At 41.1% G+C, this 16,326-nt stretch overlaps 1 protein-coding gene across 1 annotated transcript in view; it reads left to right on the top strand.

Annotated features, from left to right (window-relative positions):
* Positions 1-1,803: 1,803 nt before the first annotated feature.
* LOC143294951 (uncharacterized) overlaps positions 1,804-16,326 on the top strand; it is a 71,394-nt gene continuing 56,871 nt past the window's right edge. The window contains exon 1 of the mRNA XM_076606471.1: positions 1,804-2,030. Within this exon, the coding sequence (XP_076462586.1) occupies positions 2,021-2,030 (10 nt within the window). The 5' untranslated portion in view covers positions 1,804-2,020. The remainder of the gene's footprint in view (positions 2,031-16,326) is intronic.

Raw genomic sequence — 16,326 nt, 5'->3', positions numbered from 1 at the left:
CCACAGGGTCAGCTGAGTACAAATGGACTCACTCACTCCGAGGCCAGTCGGTCCAGCACGTAGGGGCATCAGGCAATAGTGAGGTCCGTTATGCTGGACATGTGTCCGAGAGCACAAAGAAAGCAAGCCAGCGATGTGTAACTCCCAGCTGAGATAATGCGGCCGGACGGCAGGCAAATGAATACATTCCAGAGATGTAGGCGAGTGATTATTTTTCATTAACGTGGAATACCAGTGGGGAGATTGGCCATTTCCGGGCTATATATAAGGCTGAACACAAAGACCCCAGAGCAGACCCCAGGAGCAGACCCGAAGAGAAAGGCCAGAGCAAACCCTTAGAAGACCGGTCTGGAGCTAGATGGTGATTTCAAGAGGTATGTGACGTGTTAGATTCTAAGTCAACATAGGCAGTAGTTAGGTTAGTACAGTTCGTAGGATGTCTATGTTGATGACTGAAGAATGCTATTATGGATAGTTAAGTGATAAGATGTTTAGCCTAAGAATGTTGAAAATATGTGACTGTATAAACAAAGGATCTAGAAATGAATCAAGTCTTAAGAACTTGTTAGTTGTTATATGTTGTGAAATTATTCCCTCTCGTCACAATCTATTTCATGGTAGTGTGTCTTATTCATTTGTTGGTTCGAGCCTACTCTCTACCTTTCCACATCTCTTAGATGGTAGGCTTTCCTCCCTGTATGAAATCTTATTTTGTCAGGTAACGTTAGGCAACAAACATAGGGAACCAAAGGAAATCAGAGAGAATAGACTGCATTCCCCTGAGTTGAAATGTTCTAGGAATAAGTTGGAATTTACAGTTGATGGAGATAGGGTTATTCACTCGCGAGACAGTTGGCACACGATAAATCCACGACTTTTCCGTCGTGTGATAGTAATATTCACTGTTCTGATAGTTTGTGGACATGACTTTTCAATTCCATTTAGTGTAAAACACTCACAGGGTAATAGCGGCACCTTTTCACCCGAGTGATAGTAACGACGCAATACACCCGAGTGATTGTGCTATACGCCCGTGTGACATATATATATATATATATATATATATATATATATATATATATATATATATATATATATATGTGTGTGTGTGTGTGTGTGTGTGTGTGTGTGTGTGTGTGTGTGTGTGTGATTTCTCATATTGTAATTTGTCATGTTGTTAGAGAGTTTAAATTCAACTAAGACTAGTTTCGCGGCATACTAGTGAGCGCTATTGACTTGATAGAACAGTGTCCAGGGTTAGATTGCCGTTCTCTGAAGGTAAACAACAGATCATGACTGAATGAATAAATAAATAAATAGATAAAGATCCATAGTAAGATGTTACCATCAAGTGACTTTATCCCTTTTCTAGCATCCCCTCCACCCTCCTACCACTCCGACTCCTGCACACACACACACACACACCTCCACTCCTGAACCTACCCCTCCTCCCCATGCCCCCCCCCCTCCGCCCCCCTGCCCCCAGCCCCCCCCCCCCCCCGCCTCCTACGCCTCCTCCCCAAGCTGAAGAACAGAGAACCCCCCAAGACAAACAGCTAATCTATACGCTGACGTCCGCAACTTCTGTTCCGCCGATAACGTCAAGTTTTAATGCGGCGATAAAGTCCTCTCTGTGACGCTCATCCAACATCCAATCGTTGTAGGATGCATAAGAGGGAGGCGCTTCATTGGAGGATTTTGAGGCGAATCGACAACGCGTCGAGGCGACTATAGAGGGCAAATACAGCAAAGAGTATAAAAGAAGCTTGTCCTTCAAGAGGTTTTTTTTAGGTGCTCGGACAAGGAAGAGAGAGAGAGAGAGAGAGAGACAGAGAGAGAAAGTGAGATAGGCTTGCTTCTTTACCTGCTTCCTCCTCCTCCTCTTCTGTTGGTTATATTTTTGCAGAGAGGGCGAGTTTTATCCTCGCATCTGTCCTTTCTGATCGTTGTTGGAGCTTCGCTGCTAAAACGAAAAAAAATCAGTGGCTTGATCCCACCAGCACCGATCCTCCATAGAACGATGTCAAGAAGTGAGTGCATTTCGTGGTGTTTTGAGCTCGTGTTGTGTCGGTGGGGGGGGGGGGGGGGGGGGGGGGGGGGGGGGGGGGGGGGGGTGTTTTTTTTGTCTTTTTTATTTTGTTTTTGTTTTTCACGACGTTGGCAACCTTCTCCTTTTTTCTTCCTTCTCTTCCTTCGTTTTTTAAAACTTGCACACTCGCGTACACGCACACGCACACACACACACACACACACACTCGCATGCACGCACCCTCCCCGTTGCCCCCCCCCCCCCCCCACCGTGCAGATGATAAACTCGCGTTTTTGATTCATCCTCAAAACCACCACATATACAGAGCTAAGAATATATGTTCTGAAAGCAGTTTGGTCAGACGCGAATAGAAAAGTGTTCTTCTGAGCGTTAGCTTTTGAGGTTTAGGCGTTTACTGAATCTCTCTCTCTCTGTCTGTCTCTGTCACTCTCTCTCAAAGACACTCTCTCCCTCTCTCTCTCTCTCACACAGAGAGAAAGATATATATATATATATGCATTGTTCTAACGAAACAACAGCCAAACCACAACACAAAAAGACAAACACATGAAAAACAGATAACGTAACACTGGATGATGTTGAGAAGAAAAACATAATTGAATTTTTCTAAGGTTTAGCTGCACTATCTATCTATCTCTATATATGTATCTATCTATCTGTCTGTGTATCTATCTATCTACCAAACAACAAGAAAGCACAGTGATATGTGTTCTGGCATGAGTTAGTTCCACCTTTTCAAATATATGTCTATCTGTCGCCTGTCTATCTATCTATCAAGCAGCAAGAATGCACAGTAACGTATATTCTGCCATGAGGTAGTTCCACCTTTTCAAGTATCTATCTGCGCCTTATAAATATTATTATTAGTAGTAGTAGTAGTAGTATTTGTATGCATTTATTATTTTTTATTTGTTTGCTTGTTTGTTGTTGTTGTTTTTAAAAAAAAATTCTCACGGCCTCACTAAGCGCGTTGGTGTTACGCTGCTGGTCAGGTATCTGCTTGGCAGATGTGGTGTAGCGTATATGGATTTGACCGAACGCAGTGACGCCTCCTTGAGCTACTGATACTGATGCTATCTATCTATCTATCTATCTGTCTGTCAAACAGTTTCAGTTTCAGTTTCACTTTCTCAAGGAGGCGTCACTGCGTTCGGACAAATCCATACACGCTACACCACATCTGTCGAGCAGATGCCCGACCAGCAGCATAACCCAACGCGCTTAGTCAGGCCTTGAGTGCATGCTTACATATTTGTGTACCTATGAAAGTGGATTTCATTTTACGTAATTTCGCCAGAGGACAACACTCTCGTTGCCATGGGTTCTTTTTCAGTGCGCCAAGTGCGTGCTGCACACGGGACCTCGGTTTATCGTCTCATCCGAAAGACTGGACGCTCAGTTTGATTTTCCAGTCAAACTTAGGAGAAAGGGCGAGAGCGGGATTCGAACCCACACCCTCACGGACTCTCTGTATTGGCAGCTGAGCGTCTTAACCATTCTGCCACCTTCCTCTGTCAAACAACAAAATTGCACAGTGGCGTGTGTTCTGGCGTGACTTAGATCCACCTTTTGAAAAAGTATCGGCCATTCCTGAGATGTGTGCTAAATCGTGGGGAAAATTTTGTGAGTGACACTCAACCCATCGCTGTAGCAGACGAATTTGGAATGGGTCGCCATGATGCTTGCAGCTGAGTACCGGTATGCTGCATGACGTCACTCCTCGGTCTTTCCAACCTTTCTGTAGTCCTTGGAGTCGCCCAGAATTTCTGAGTGTATTAGGGGGTGAGTCCAAATAGTTTCGGAGGAATTAGTACATTGCTTTTGTGCATTCCAGTAAATAAACTTCTCCGTCTTAACGGAAAGCTGCGGAAAATCGCCAAGCAAATCACAGCATGCATTGAAATTTGTCATCCGGTGAAAAACGTTTCAGTTCCTGAAGATTTTCAGAACTGTGATGTCCCCAAGGCTGATTTTCATAGATTAAGATGATGATGAAAATAAACTACGACCACTACTACTACTACTACTACTACTACTAATAATAATAAGAAGAAGAAGAAGAAGAAGAAGCAGAAGAAGGAGGAGGAGGAAGAGATAAAGAAGAACGTTTTAGCTGACCCCATCTAAAACTTCGATCTTGTACCTGAAGGATCCCAACCTTTACATTCCTCTTTTATCCCCATTGATTTCAGGTCAACTGCCCGACTACTTTAACCACGTGATTGCTGCCTGCTGACAAAGAATTAGGCTCTTCAGTGAAGGGCTGTTATCACCCCATCGAGATAAGACTTAGATTACATGTCCAGAAAGTCAGTCACCACGCTTTAGTTGGGACCTTCTTCTTCTTCCAGGGCTTGTTTTACATTTGTTTCTGCAAATCCAATGACACTCCTTAACCCTTTCACCGCCAGTCAATTCAGAGTGCAAAATTCCCTTGTGCTACAAACACAGAAAATATGGAGTCTAAGAACAGCTGGGATCCCCCCCCTGTGATGTGTAGAAAATATGGCCTATCCTACCACCGAACGTAAATAGCAGTAGGTTCATGGATAACAGACCCATGATCTGGTCACCCTTCAGTGACATGGGTCTTCTACCTAGCTGCTGCATAAATGCGATTTTGGCAGTGAATTGAGTGGTGGTCTGGATGCTAGTCATTCGGATGAGACAAGAAACCAAGGTGGCGTGTGTAGCATGTACTTAGCGCACGTAAAAGAACCCACGGCAACGAAAGGGTTGTCCCTGGCAAAGTTCTGTCGAAAAATTCACTTCGATAAGAAAACAAATAGAATTGCAGGCAGACAAAAATTAAAAAAAAAAAAAAAAGGGTGTCTCTCTCAATGTAGCGACGCGCTCTCCCTTGGGAGAGCAGCCCGAATTTTACACAGAGAAATTTGTTCTGACAAAAAGATAAATACAAAAATAATACAGTAGAATCCATGACACGCTGATCTTCTTTCACCAGGGCACAGCAGTCAAGGGGTTAAAGTAAGACAAAGGTAAGCAAACTTTAAACCATCGCAGCTTGGTTACATCGATAAGCTGGCGTCAGCAAGGAAACTTAACAGAAGATACAGAAAAACCATCCAAGCTCCCCAACTTCTTCGTTCGTGGGCTGCAACTCCCACGTTCACTCTTATGTAAACGAGTGGGTTTTTTTGTTTTTTTTACGTGTATGACCATTTTTACCCACCATGTAGGCAGCCATAAGTCCGTTTTCGGGGCTGTGCTTGCTGGGTATGTTCTTGTTTCCATAATCCACTTAACACTGACATGGATTACATGATCTTTAACGTGCATATTTGATCTTCTGCTTGCTTATACATGCGAAAGGGGTTTAGGCACTAGCAGGTATGCACATATTTTTTTTTATGTTGACCTGGGAGATAGGAAAAATCTCCACCCATTATCCACCAGGCGACGTTACCGAGATTCGAATCCGGGACTCTCTGATTGAAAGTCCAACGCTGTAACCACTCGGCTATTACGTCCGTCAAGCTCCACAACAAGCCGCAGAAAACGGACAGACACATTAGCGCCACCCACCTTTTGTTGTATTTTTCCCTGCCTACAGTTTTGTTGTTGTTTTTTTTTTTTTTTTTCCTATTGAAGATGATTTTTCCTACATAATTTTGCCAAAGACAACCCTTTTGTTGCCTTGGGTTTTATTACGTGCGCTAAGTGCATGCTGTACACGGGACCTTAGTTTACGTCTCATCCGAAAGACTAGTGTCCAGACCACCGCTCAAGGTCTTGTGGAGGGGGTGGGGATACTGGCGAATGTGCCGGGATTCGAACCAGTGCGCTCAGATTTTCTCGCTTCCTGGGCGGACGCGTTACCTCTAGGCCATCAATCCACATTAGCACTGTCCAGACAGAAACCTCTATCTATGGAAGGACAGCAACATCTCCATGAAACACAAGATCAGATTCCTGCGTGCACTGGTAATATTCCATATTTCCGTGCACACGTCAGACATGCACCATCAAACCGTAGACTTGGGAAAAAGAATTCAAGCCATGGAAATGATTTGTTATCGCAAGATGATAAACATCAGATACACTTATTACATCACCAGTGAACAAGTGCTCCAATCAAGTAGAACCTATCAGTATCAGTGTCAGTAGCTGAAGGAGGCGTCACTGCGTTCGGTCAAATACCATATACTCTACACTACATCTGCCAAGCAGATGCCTGACCAGCAGCGTAACCCAAAGCGCTTAGTCAGGCCTTGAGAAAAAAAAAGATAAAAAAAGATAAATAAAATAATAAATAATAGATAAATACATAAAAATACTACTAATAATAATATTTGTAAGGCGCAAAATCTTGATGAAGTCAACTATGCACACATAAAACAAACAAACGAAAAGACAATAATGATGATAAATACGCAAATGAATGTAAAACATGCAGCATCTATTGAAGTTCTGCTGAAATCAGTGAAGAAAAGAAACCTATGACTACGTATCAGGATCCAATGCCTTGTTAAAACGACCTTCCAAGGAGCTGTTGAGGGCGGGAGACAGAGGAGAAGGCAAAAGAAACGATGAACTGACAACACCGCAGATTGATTGATTGATTGATATAGATACTTACATAGCACCTATCCTCGGTCGGAGACCAAGCTCTAAGCGCTTTACAAACACGAGGTCATTTACACAACAGGCTGTCTACCTGGGTAGAGCCGACTGACTGCTGCCACTGGGCGCTCATCATTCGTTTCCTGTGTCATTCAATCAGATTTCAGGCACGCACGCATACACGCTCAGACAAATATGTAACATTTAACATTTTACGTGTATGACCGTTTTGTTTACTTACCCCGCCATGTTTATTATCATTATTATTATTATTATTATTATTATTATTATTATTTATTTATTTTTTTATTTTATTTTATTTTTTTATTATATTATCATTATTTATTTATTTATTTTGTACGCCTACAGTTGGCTTCATCAAGTTTTTGCGCCTTATATATATTAGTAGTAGTAGTTCTTTTTTTATGTATTAATTTTATCTCTTTTTTTTTCTTTTTTTTTCTCAAGGCCTGACTAAGCCCGTTGGGTTACGCTGCTGGTCAGGCATCTACTTGGCAGATGTGGTGTAGCGTATATGAATTTGTCCAAACGCAGTGACGCCTCCTTGAGCTACTGAAACTGAAATTGTAGGTAGCCATACTCCGTTTTCGGGGGTGTGCATGCTGGGTATGTTCTTGTTTCCATAACCCACCGAACGCTGACATGGATTACAGGATCTTTAACGTGCGTATTTGATCTCCTGCGGCCGTATACACACGAAGATGGTTCAGGCACTGGCAGGTCTGCACATATATTGATCTGGGAGATAGGAAAAATCTCCACCCTTGACCCACCAGGCGCCACCGAGATTCGAACCCTGGACCCTCAGATTGAAAGTCCAACGCTTTAACCATTCGGCTATTGCGCAGGAAAACCATTTGCAGAGACCCAGGCTTTGACACACAGCTGACAGACCTGGAGGAATCTGGTGAACAGTTCTGTGCGGTGCCCCAATGACCCTTCACAGAGTAAAGGGAGAAAAAAGAGACTAGCGATTTTCCATCATTGACCCGAAATCACATTTTTCGCTCGTAACGTACATTAACCTTCTTATATCTTTAAGAATCCTTTAAGACTGTGACATGATGTAATGCTCTCTTCGATTCTTCCTAAAAAGAAAAAAAAAACAACCTGTTCCCAAAACAAATATAGCTTTAGTATTGTTCTACTCCATTCAGCATATGATTCCTTTCAATAATGTTATTGTGTCATTTGTTTTTGTAAATACACACACACACACACACACACACACACACACCGAATAAGCAGACTTCATCTCTGACTGGAATGGGTCTTTAGTGTTGGTGCAGACCTATCCTAGGTTGATAAGCAAAGTTTATCATGAATCATAAAGATGTCGGTCAGTCAGGTACCGCAAGAACCTATTCACATAATAATAATAATAATGGTACTTATATAGCGCTAAATCTTGTGCATAAACAAATCAAAGCGCTTTCGCACCAGTCATTCTCACGCAAGCATAACTCTAAAACTGAAAAAAACTAAAAAGACAAGGAAGAGGCAGGGAAGGGAGGCTACTTTGGGAAGAGGTGGGTTTTAAGGCCAGACTTGAAAGAGCTGAGTGTGGAGACTTGACGAAGCGAAAGAGGAAGTTCATTCCAATTCCAATTGGAAGTTCATTCCAATTGCTTCCACTCCTGACAACATGCCTCCAAGCGGTAAAACAAAAACGAACAAAAACGATTCTGTTATTGTTGTTGTTGTTATTATTATTATTATTATTATTATTACTATGCTTGTCTTTTCTGCTGAATTATCCAATGGGAAGAAACGATAGTCTCCATATGTTGCCAGAACGAAACATTTGGTTTTTTCCAGCGCGAGTTCTTTAACTAGTGGTTGTCATTGGAAACATGTCAGACAAAAAAAGAACAAAAATCAAATTCAACAATGTATTAATTACCTGTTCTCGCATTTACGTCATTACTTGTTTTCAAAAACATCTTTTTTTTTTTTTTACTTTTCGGTGATTGTAAAAGAAAATCACTTAGGGGATCTTCTGTTTGTGAATTTCAAATTAATTAATTAGATTTTTAATTGTTGCATATAACAAAAGAAAAGAAAATGCTTTGTGAGCTGACGGCCGAGTAAAGGTGAAGAAAGCAAGTGTAGGAAATTAATTTATCAGTTTGTTTTGCTGCCTGTTTTGTTTAGTTCAGATTAGGAAATCACTTTCTTTTTTTCCTTCGGAAGCTTTCATTCTGATTGGGTATACGATGTTAATTGAAGGTTCTCTGATTCATTGTATTTCATTTTTTTTCCTTCTTTTTTTTTGGATTGGGTACGTATGATCATACATAGAAAATGTAAGTGCTGGCACACACAACTACTAATACTGTCGCTGCTGTTGTTGCCACTGCTGGTGCTGCTACTACTGGTGGTCTGTAGTCTTTGTTGTAAGCGCTCACTCCCTCCTTTCGCACAAAATGTTCACCCTACAGTTGGAGATGGATGTTTACTTGGTACTGGCAGTGGAGTGATGGCCTAGAGGTAACGCGTCTGCTTAGGAAGCGAGAGAATCTCAGCGCGCTGCTTCGAATCACGGCTCAGCCGCCGATATTTTCTCCCCCTCCACTAGACCTTGAGTTGTGGTCTGGGCGCTAGTCATTCGGATGAGACGATAAACCGAGGTCCCGTGTGCAGCAGGCACTTAGCGCACGTAAAAGAACCTACGGCAACAAAAGGGTTGTTCCTGGCAAAATTTCTGAAGAAAAATCCACTTCGATAGGAAAAACAAATAAAACTGCACGCAGGAAAAAATACAAAAAAATGGGTGGCACTGTAGTGTAGCGACGCGCTCTCCCTGGGGAGAGCAGCCCGAATTTCACAGAGAGAAATATGTTGTGATAAAAAGAAATACAAATACAAATACTTTACTGTTCGCCAGAGCCCAGTTCGTTACTAAGCTTTCATCTGACAGTTCTGGCCATGCATTTAGGCCACTTTGCGCGTGAGAAGTCTGCCGTTAAACGCGATATAAGAAAGAAGTAATTTATAGCTTAGTATTTTGTGAAGGGCTATGACTTTCAAACTAGGAGGCAAGACTGCACTGGCTCCTAGTGCTGCAGCCTTGAGGGCTAGTTGGCCTTTCTTTGGGAACCATCCCAACGCCGACTGTCCTAAAACCCTCTTGGCCGAGAGAGTGGGGATGTACCTTGGGCAAGACACTCTCCACTTTAATTGAATTTTAGCCCAGATGGGCGGGACAGCAGTAGCCTTCTCTGCTGTTCTGATGGTCATAGTCGGACACGACTATTATACAATCAGTGGGATATTCCATTGCCGTGAGTTTTAAATTCAACTCACTTTAGGTTTGTTTCGCGGCATATCAATTATCAGTGATGACCGGTATTGACTTGGTACAACGATGTCCTCGGACGGAACTAGCGTTCTCTGATAAAGAAAGAAGAGAGAAAGAAAGAAAGAAAGAAAGAAAGAAAGAAAGAAAACGCGAGCTACTGAAACAAGACACTGCCTGACAGAGAGACATCATGATTGCACTTAGCTTTTTTTATTTTTCAAGGACACATCGACACCTCATGCACATGTTCTATCATTCATCTCGCAGAGCTTTCTGAAGCAACACGATCACAAACAACGAAGCGGGTTATCATAATTTTAAAGTAGGGTGTCGTGGAGGGGGTGCGGGGGGGGGGAGGCAGGGGGTGGAGAGGTATGGGGAGTGGGATGGGGGGCGGGGGGGGGGGGTGCTGGGCCTTTAGACAGCATTTTTCCCGATACGCCGTTTCAACCTGAAATGGGGGAGTGGGCGTTTTCTATACACTGGGTGTTTATAAGGTTACTACGGTAATGGTACTCTCGCTGCTGTCTGTGTCGCTGCTAAGGAATATTCCTACCTTTCTTCCCGAAAACAAAGTAGGGATGCCTGAACAGCGATGTTTGAAATGAAAACAACCCAAGCAAATGTCTGTAACATAGAAACCGGGAGCACATGACATTCGAATGTAGAATGGATATCACGGAACCTGCGTCACTTTGGATTTCTTAAGCCTGTCGCAAACTGGCCGACGCAGCTACATTTTTAAATCGTAGCGACAGATGTGGATGAGTCAGTTTAGTTCGTATTACGGGGTGAGAAGTAAGGGGAAGGTTTGGGTGTGGGGGATGGGGGCGTTAAGCGTGCATTGTGAAGGACTACTTGATTTGAAAAGTATCACTCTTTTATCACAACAGATTTCTCTATGTGAAATTTGGGAGATCGCGTCGCTAAAGTGAGAGCGCCACCAATTTTTGTACTTTTTTTTTTTCTTCCTGCAAACGTATTTGTTTTCCTTTCAGAGTGGATTTTTCTACAGACTTTTGCTAGGGGCAACCCTTTAGTTGCCATGGGTTCTTTCTACGTACGCAAAGTGCATAATGCACACGGGACCCCAGTTTATCGTCTCAACCGAATGACTAGCGTCCAGATCACAACTCAAGGTATAGAGGAGGGGAAGAAAATACTGGCGAGTGTTGGATTCGAGCCAGTGCGCTCATCATTATTCTCTCGTTTCCAAGGTGAACGCGTTACCTCTAGGCCAACAATACACTTTGTCACTGGTTAAGTTTGTTTTCTTCCCATGCGAGTATTTCAGCTTGGAAGAGTACTATCTTGTTCACTTTTTTCCAGGCGATGTGATATATATATATATATATATATATATATGTGTGTGTGTGTGTGTGTGTGTGTGTGTGTGTGTGTGTGTGTGTGTGTGTGTGTGTGTGTGTGCACTAAATCAGGAAATCACAGACAGAACAGACAAGATAAAATTACTGCGTTTGTTTGTTTCGTTAATTGAACAAATTGTGTCGATAGCTGAAAATGACTAAAGTGTAGAAAGTCAGGTATAACAGGCATCGATCAAAAAATGACCACCAGAATGTGGTGCGTTTTCAGTTATCTCGGTTGAAACTGATCGATTTGGAGACGTCAAACTGGCCATCTGGATTGAAACAAAATGATGTAGACTTGCGCTGCAAACCACAAGGCAAGGCAAGGCAAAACGTGTATTTCTTGTGCCCCCTGGAGGCATCGAAACGTTACATACATACATATCTTAGATATACCATACAAACAATAAGAGTGATGTCAAAAGAACAAAGTGGAAAAAAACAAAACACCAATATAGGCACCGCCAATATACATTGATAAATAATTCATCTTCATCCATTAACCACACACGTAGCTTTACCGAAAGGAACTACAAATAGGAGAGAGAAATGCTTTTAGTTTTAACAATATTCTTCTGGGTTTTTTTATTTTTGTTTTTTTTAGAAAACAATAAGTGGAATTTAAGGGAGTTTGGGTGGTTTCTATGATATCTAGGTAGATACTTTTGTCTGCCAGTTTCAAAGAATGGACACACAAAGAAATAGTGGCACTCATCAGCAATGTCGGTAGTGGAACATTTATCACAGATTCTTTAGTTTCTGGGTAAATTGTTGAAGCACTGACTATAAACAGGCAAAACATTATTGGTTGACCTAAACTTACCTAACTGGATAATACAGTTATTTGGTAGCACAGTAAAGTAAGCATATTGAACAAAATTTGGCTTAAACATCCTATAGTTAATATACATAGTATCATTATCAATATGTATATACCAATCTTGCAGTCTGTGGTTGCTTGTGCGCTAACGCAGCTTGCTTACTCAGCCCACTTGTCTGCAGCTCCCATAGCGCCATAATGGTTGTGTGTGCTCGTACCCGGGTTTAGGGCAGAGCTCCCTTCGGTCCGCTCGCGGCAGAGTTGTCTTCCTTTGGTTTAAACAGTATTTTTTTTTTAATTCGGAACATGTCACAATACAACACAGATATTGATGAACAGGACAACAAGAGAATCTTATTCAAAGTCCTGTCCTGATACATGTGCAACTAAATATGTGACGGATGTCATCATAACTAGAAGTTTAAACGTGATCACACATGAGTTTTGAACAAAACTGAGATATAAAGAAAGTGAAACAAAATAAATGATAAACGAGTGGTGAAGAAAAAAATCAATAGAGAGAGAAAGAGAAAGTAAAAAGACAATGGCATAATTTCAGCAGAGCAGTCCGACTCAACTTGGCTGACAAAATTAAGCGACGAAGTCTAACCGTCCTGTCTTTCTTTATCTTTCCACCTTTCTCCTCTTCTCCTAAATTAACTGCCCCATGGAAGATGATTTTGGAAGGGACGTATGTCATATAGTTACGTGGCCATGCAACATCAGTCTACTCGGTTTTCAACAGTGGAAAGTGACTCCAAGGCTATGCATGCATTACCACACACACATCTAAATCTGCTGAATTTCACAAACATCCAAGTGCAACTACGTGGCCATGTTGTTACCTTGTGCGAGTGAGAGATTGGGTGTCAATATATGCACGTTTGTATTCAAGTCGTTTTAATTACGAGCAAATGTTCTCGAATCGTTATCGATGCCCATATAGTTCAATGATTGTCCTAATATTCATTTCCCTGTATTAATTCTGTTTGTGCTTGTAACTCCATTGTTTTGGACCTGTGGTCTGACAATTAAAATACTTCGACATCGACACACACACACACAAATCTTTAGTCGCTCCGTCCAAGCTGTGGTCGAGAAAATATGGGCTGTACTATTGCGTGTCACTGCGCACTCAGCATTGATCGCTTCTCAAAGAGCCGTGGGTTTGGTAGGCCCTCATTGATTGACTCAGACTCTTCTTTTGATTTCCCCCCGTCCTCCCAACACACACACACACCCGTCGGAAAACTTACGACTCCCACCCCTTCCCCGTTATCACCACCACCGCTGCCCCTCTCTCCCTTCCTCACCAGCCCACGCAGTTCGAGGAGAAAAAGAAAAGAGGAAACTTTTGAGAATGTCTAACCCCGCGTGGCTTGCCTGCAGAGAAAGAAAGAATGCGACCAGGTCTCGGGTTCAATTCAGTTCAGTTGTAAATCATTTTATCATTGTATGCTTCAAAGATTTAAAACAGGCTTTATTCAAGTGTTCTTCAGCAGATAGATAAATGAAATAATTCTTTTTTTCTTTTTCTTTTTTTAATGTGTAGCCCTTACACCCTTCCTTAATCACCACCATGGACATATTAATTATCATGTAAAATGAATACACTTCAGACAAATGTAAAAATAAAAAAAAAGATATAAATGAGTAAAGGTGACACTTGATACCATTGTGTTACCTCTTGCAAATGACAATAAATGCACTATTATGATGAATACACACTTTAATAGTGTGCCCATAGTATAGAATAAACACCTGCTACTTCACTTTGTTAGATCACTGTCTGCAAATTAATTTGTTCCTTCTATTGATCGCATGAAATACATATATCTTGATGTATTATGTCTATGATTAATATCTATTGCTCTAAGCAACATGTACAATGGTAGTCTAGACGATTCTTTCCATAATTTCTTTCTTAAATCTTCATATACGGAGCAAATGAGTAAAAAATGTTGTTCGTTCTCAACCTGATCCCTGCAAAATGGACATGCTCTATCCTGTTCTGACTGACTGTAACGATGTACATTATTACTGAGTGGGAGAACGTTAAATCTTGTTTGTGTAATGGCAACACGGAAACAATATGTATCCATATCCATGATGTATCGCTGTTTTTTCAAAAACAGTCTTAAACGATCTATAATGTTCATATCTTTAACGGTCTCTGACAGTAGCAGTCTATTCTTGATTGAACATGTCAAACAGTCTCTGTTTAGATATACCAAGGAACATCTTTACATCTCCAACACTTTGTTGCAACCAAAACAATACTAAAACCATTTGTACACAAAATTTCTCTTATCTTTGATACCCAACAATGTTTTCCAGCTCTATCTAGTTCCAGCAGCATTTGATATGCTTGATGTGGCAATCTTCCAACACTCATTTGTAATAATCTAAACCAGAATCTTAAACATGATGTATAGGAATTCACGTATAAAGGATACCTGCGTCAATCTCCATACACCATTTTGTTAGGCGTCCTAGCTGGAACACCAAGAAATACTTTACAAGCTAACAGGTGCACTTTTTGACTGTGTGTCTATGTGTCCGTGGTAAACTTTAACATTGCCATTTTCTCTGCAAATACTTTGTCAGTTGACACCAAATTTGGCATAAAAATAGGAAACATTCAGTTCTTTCCAGTCATCTTGTTTAAAACAATATTGTACCTCTGGGATGGGCACAAAAAAATTAAAAAGTCAAATTATATGCAAACTGAATTTACTGTTATATTTATATTTTTTTAAATTCTCTAAACTTGGCACTTTGATCTGATATTCTGACACAACAACAAGAGCAGTCATTTTTATAATTTAAACTTCTTTTGCTAAGCATGGAAGTTATATTTATTTTGCATGTCTTTGGTGCAGATAGTGAAAAAGGGAAAATAATCTGTAATTAATGCTAGGGGGGTTAATTTGCTTTAAACTGATCTTTCTCATCTTAAACATTACATTTTGAAATTATACTCGATACATAAAAAGCTTGTGTGTTTTACTCTCAGTGTACAGGGCTTTTACTATGTTCATTCGCCCAAATGGTCTTTTTCGGAAAATACTAAAATCACTACTACGAGTGGACTTTATAGGTCTATTGGCTGAGCCCTGAAGGTCATGGGCAAAAATCAATTGCGTACACATATTTATACATATTCAAAGCGCGTGCTCGCAAGCTCGAAGGGCGACATTTTGTTTCAAGTAGTTGACCTGCCCGTTCAATCCAATATTGAATCGACAATACAGGATAACATGTGATGGAAAGTTGGAGAAGGAGACCGTTAAATATTTATTCAGAGAAAGATTTGTGAACGCCTCATCACTTACTGGATTATGCCACTAACTGCGATAAAAATATCAACAAAATCAGTCGGAATTCACATATTGAAAATAATAAACCATGAGAGTTAATACCCTTGATGAAACGTAAAAATTTCCAGTCTTTACTTTTTTTTCAAAATTAAGTCCTTTTCACTTCATACGACGTTTAGAAGTACTCGTACTTGGCTCTACATGTTATTAGTTTAACAAAATACTCAGTTTTCATATCAACTTTAAAACTATAAAATTAGATGGTAAAATAGAGCGTCATTTACCCCGAGACTGACGTCAGTCATGCTTGTAGCAGACGATGCTTGTTACACACTGTGTTTGACAACACATGAAGGCACTAGAGAAGGGAAAGAACAACAACAACAACGGCAGAGACAGCAACCACTGATGAAGTCAGTCAGCCATCCACCCTCAAAACTGACCAGTCTGACAACTCCCCACTGGCTCAGTTTCTGCATCAGTGGCAGACTACCCCGGGTCTGCACTACGAAAACGACACCATGCTAGACAACACAGTGTCACACGCCTTTGAAACACAGCCATCCTGAACAACAGATCCTGTCAACTTGATATTATCTTTATAATCAAGATCAGAACATGTGTGGGTTGAATCAATATTATTCATATCATACAATTTGATATAGATCTGAATACTATGACATGTCTTGTGAATTAACTTTGATATTGAATTTCTTCAAACTCCTCACACACACCACACACACACACACACACACACACACAGACACACACACACACACGCACACACACAGACACACACACACACACACACACACACACACACACACACACACACATGAGGGAGAGAGAGAGAGATAACA

Source organism: Babylonia areolata, chromosome 20, assembly GCF_041734735.1.
Source record: "Babylonia areolata isolate BAREFJ2019XMU chromosome 20, ASM4173473v1, whole genome shotgun sequence".
NCBI classification, from domain to species: domain Eukaryota; kingdom Metazoa; phylum Mollusca; class Gastropoda; order Neogastropoda; family Buccinidae; genus Babylonia; species Babylonia areolata.
Note: the sequence above shows the minus strand (reverse complement) of the source record. Positions and strands in the feature narration are given on the sequence as shown.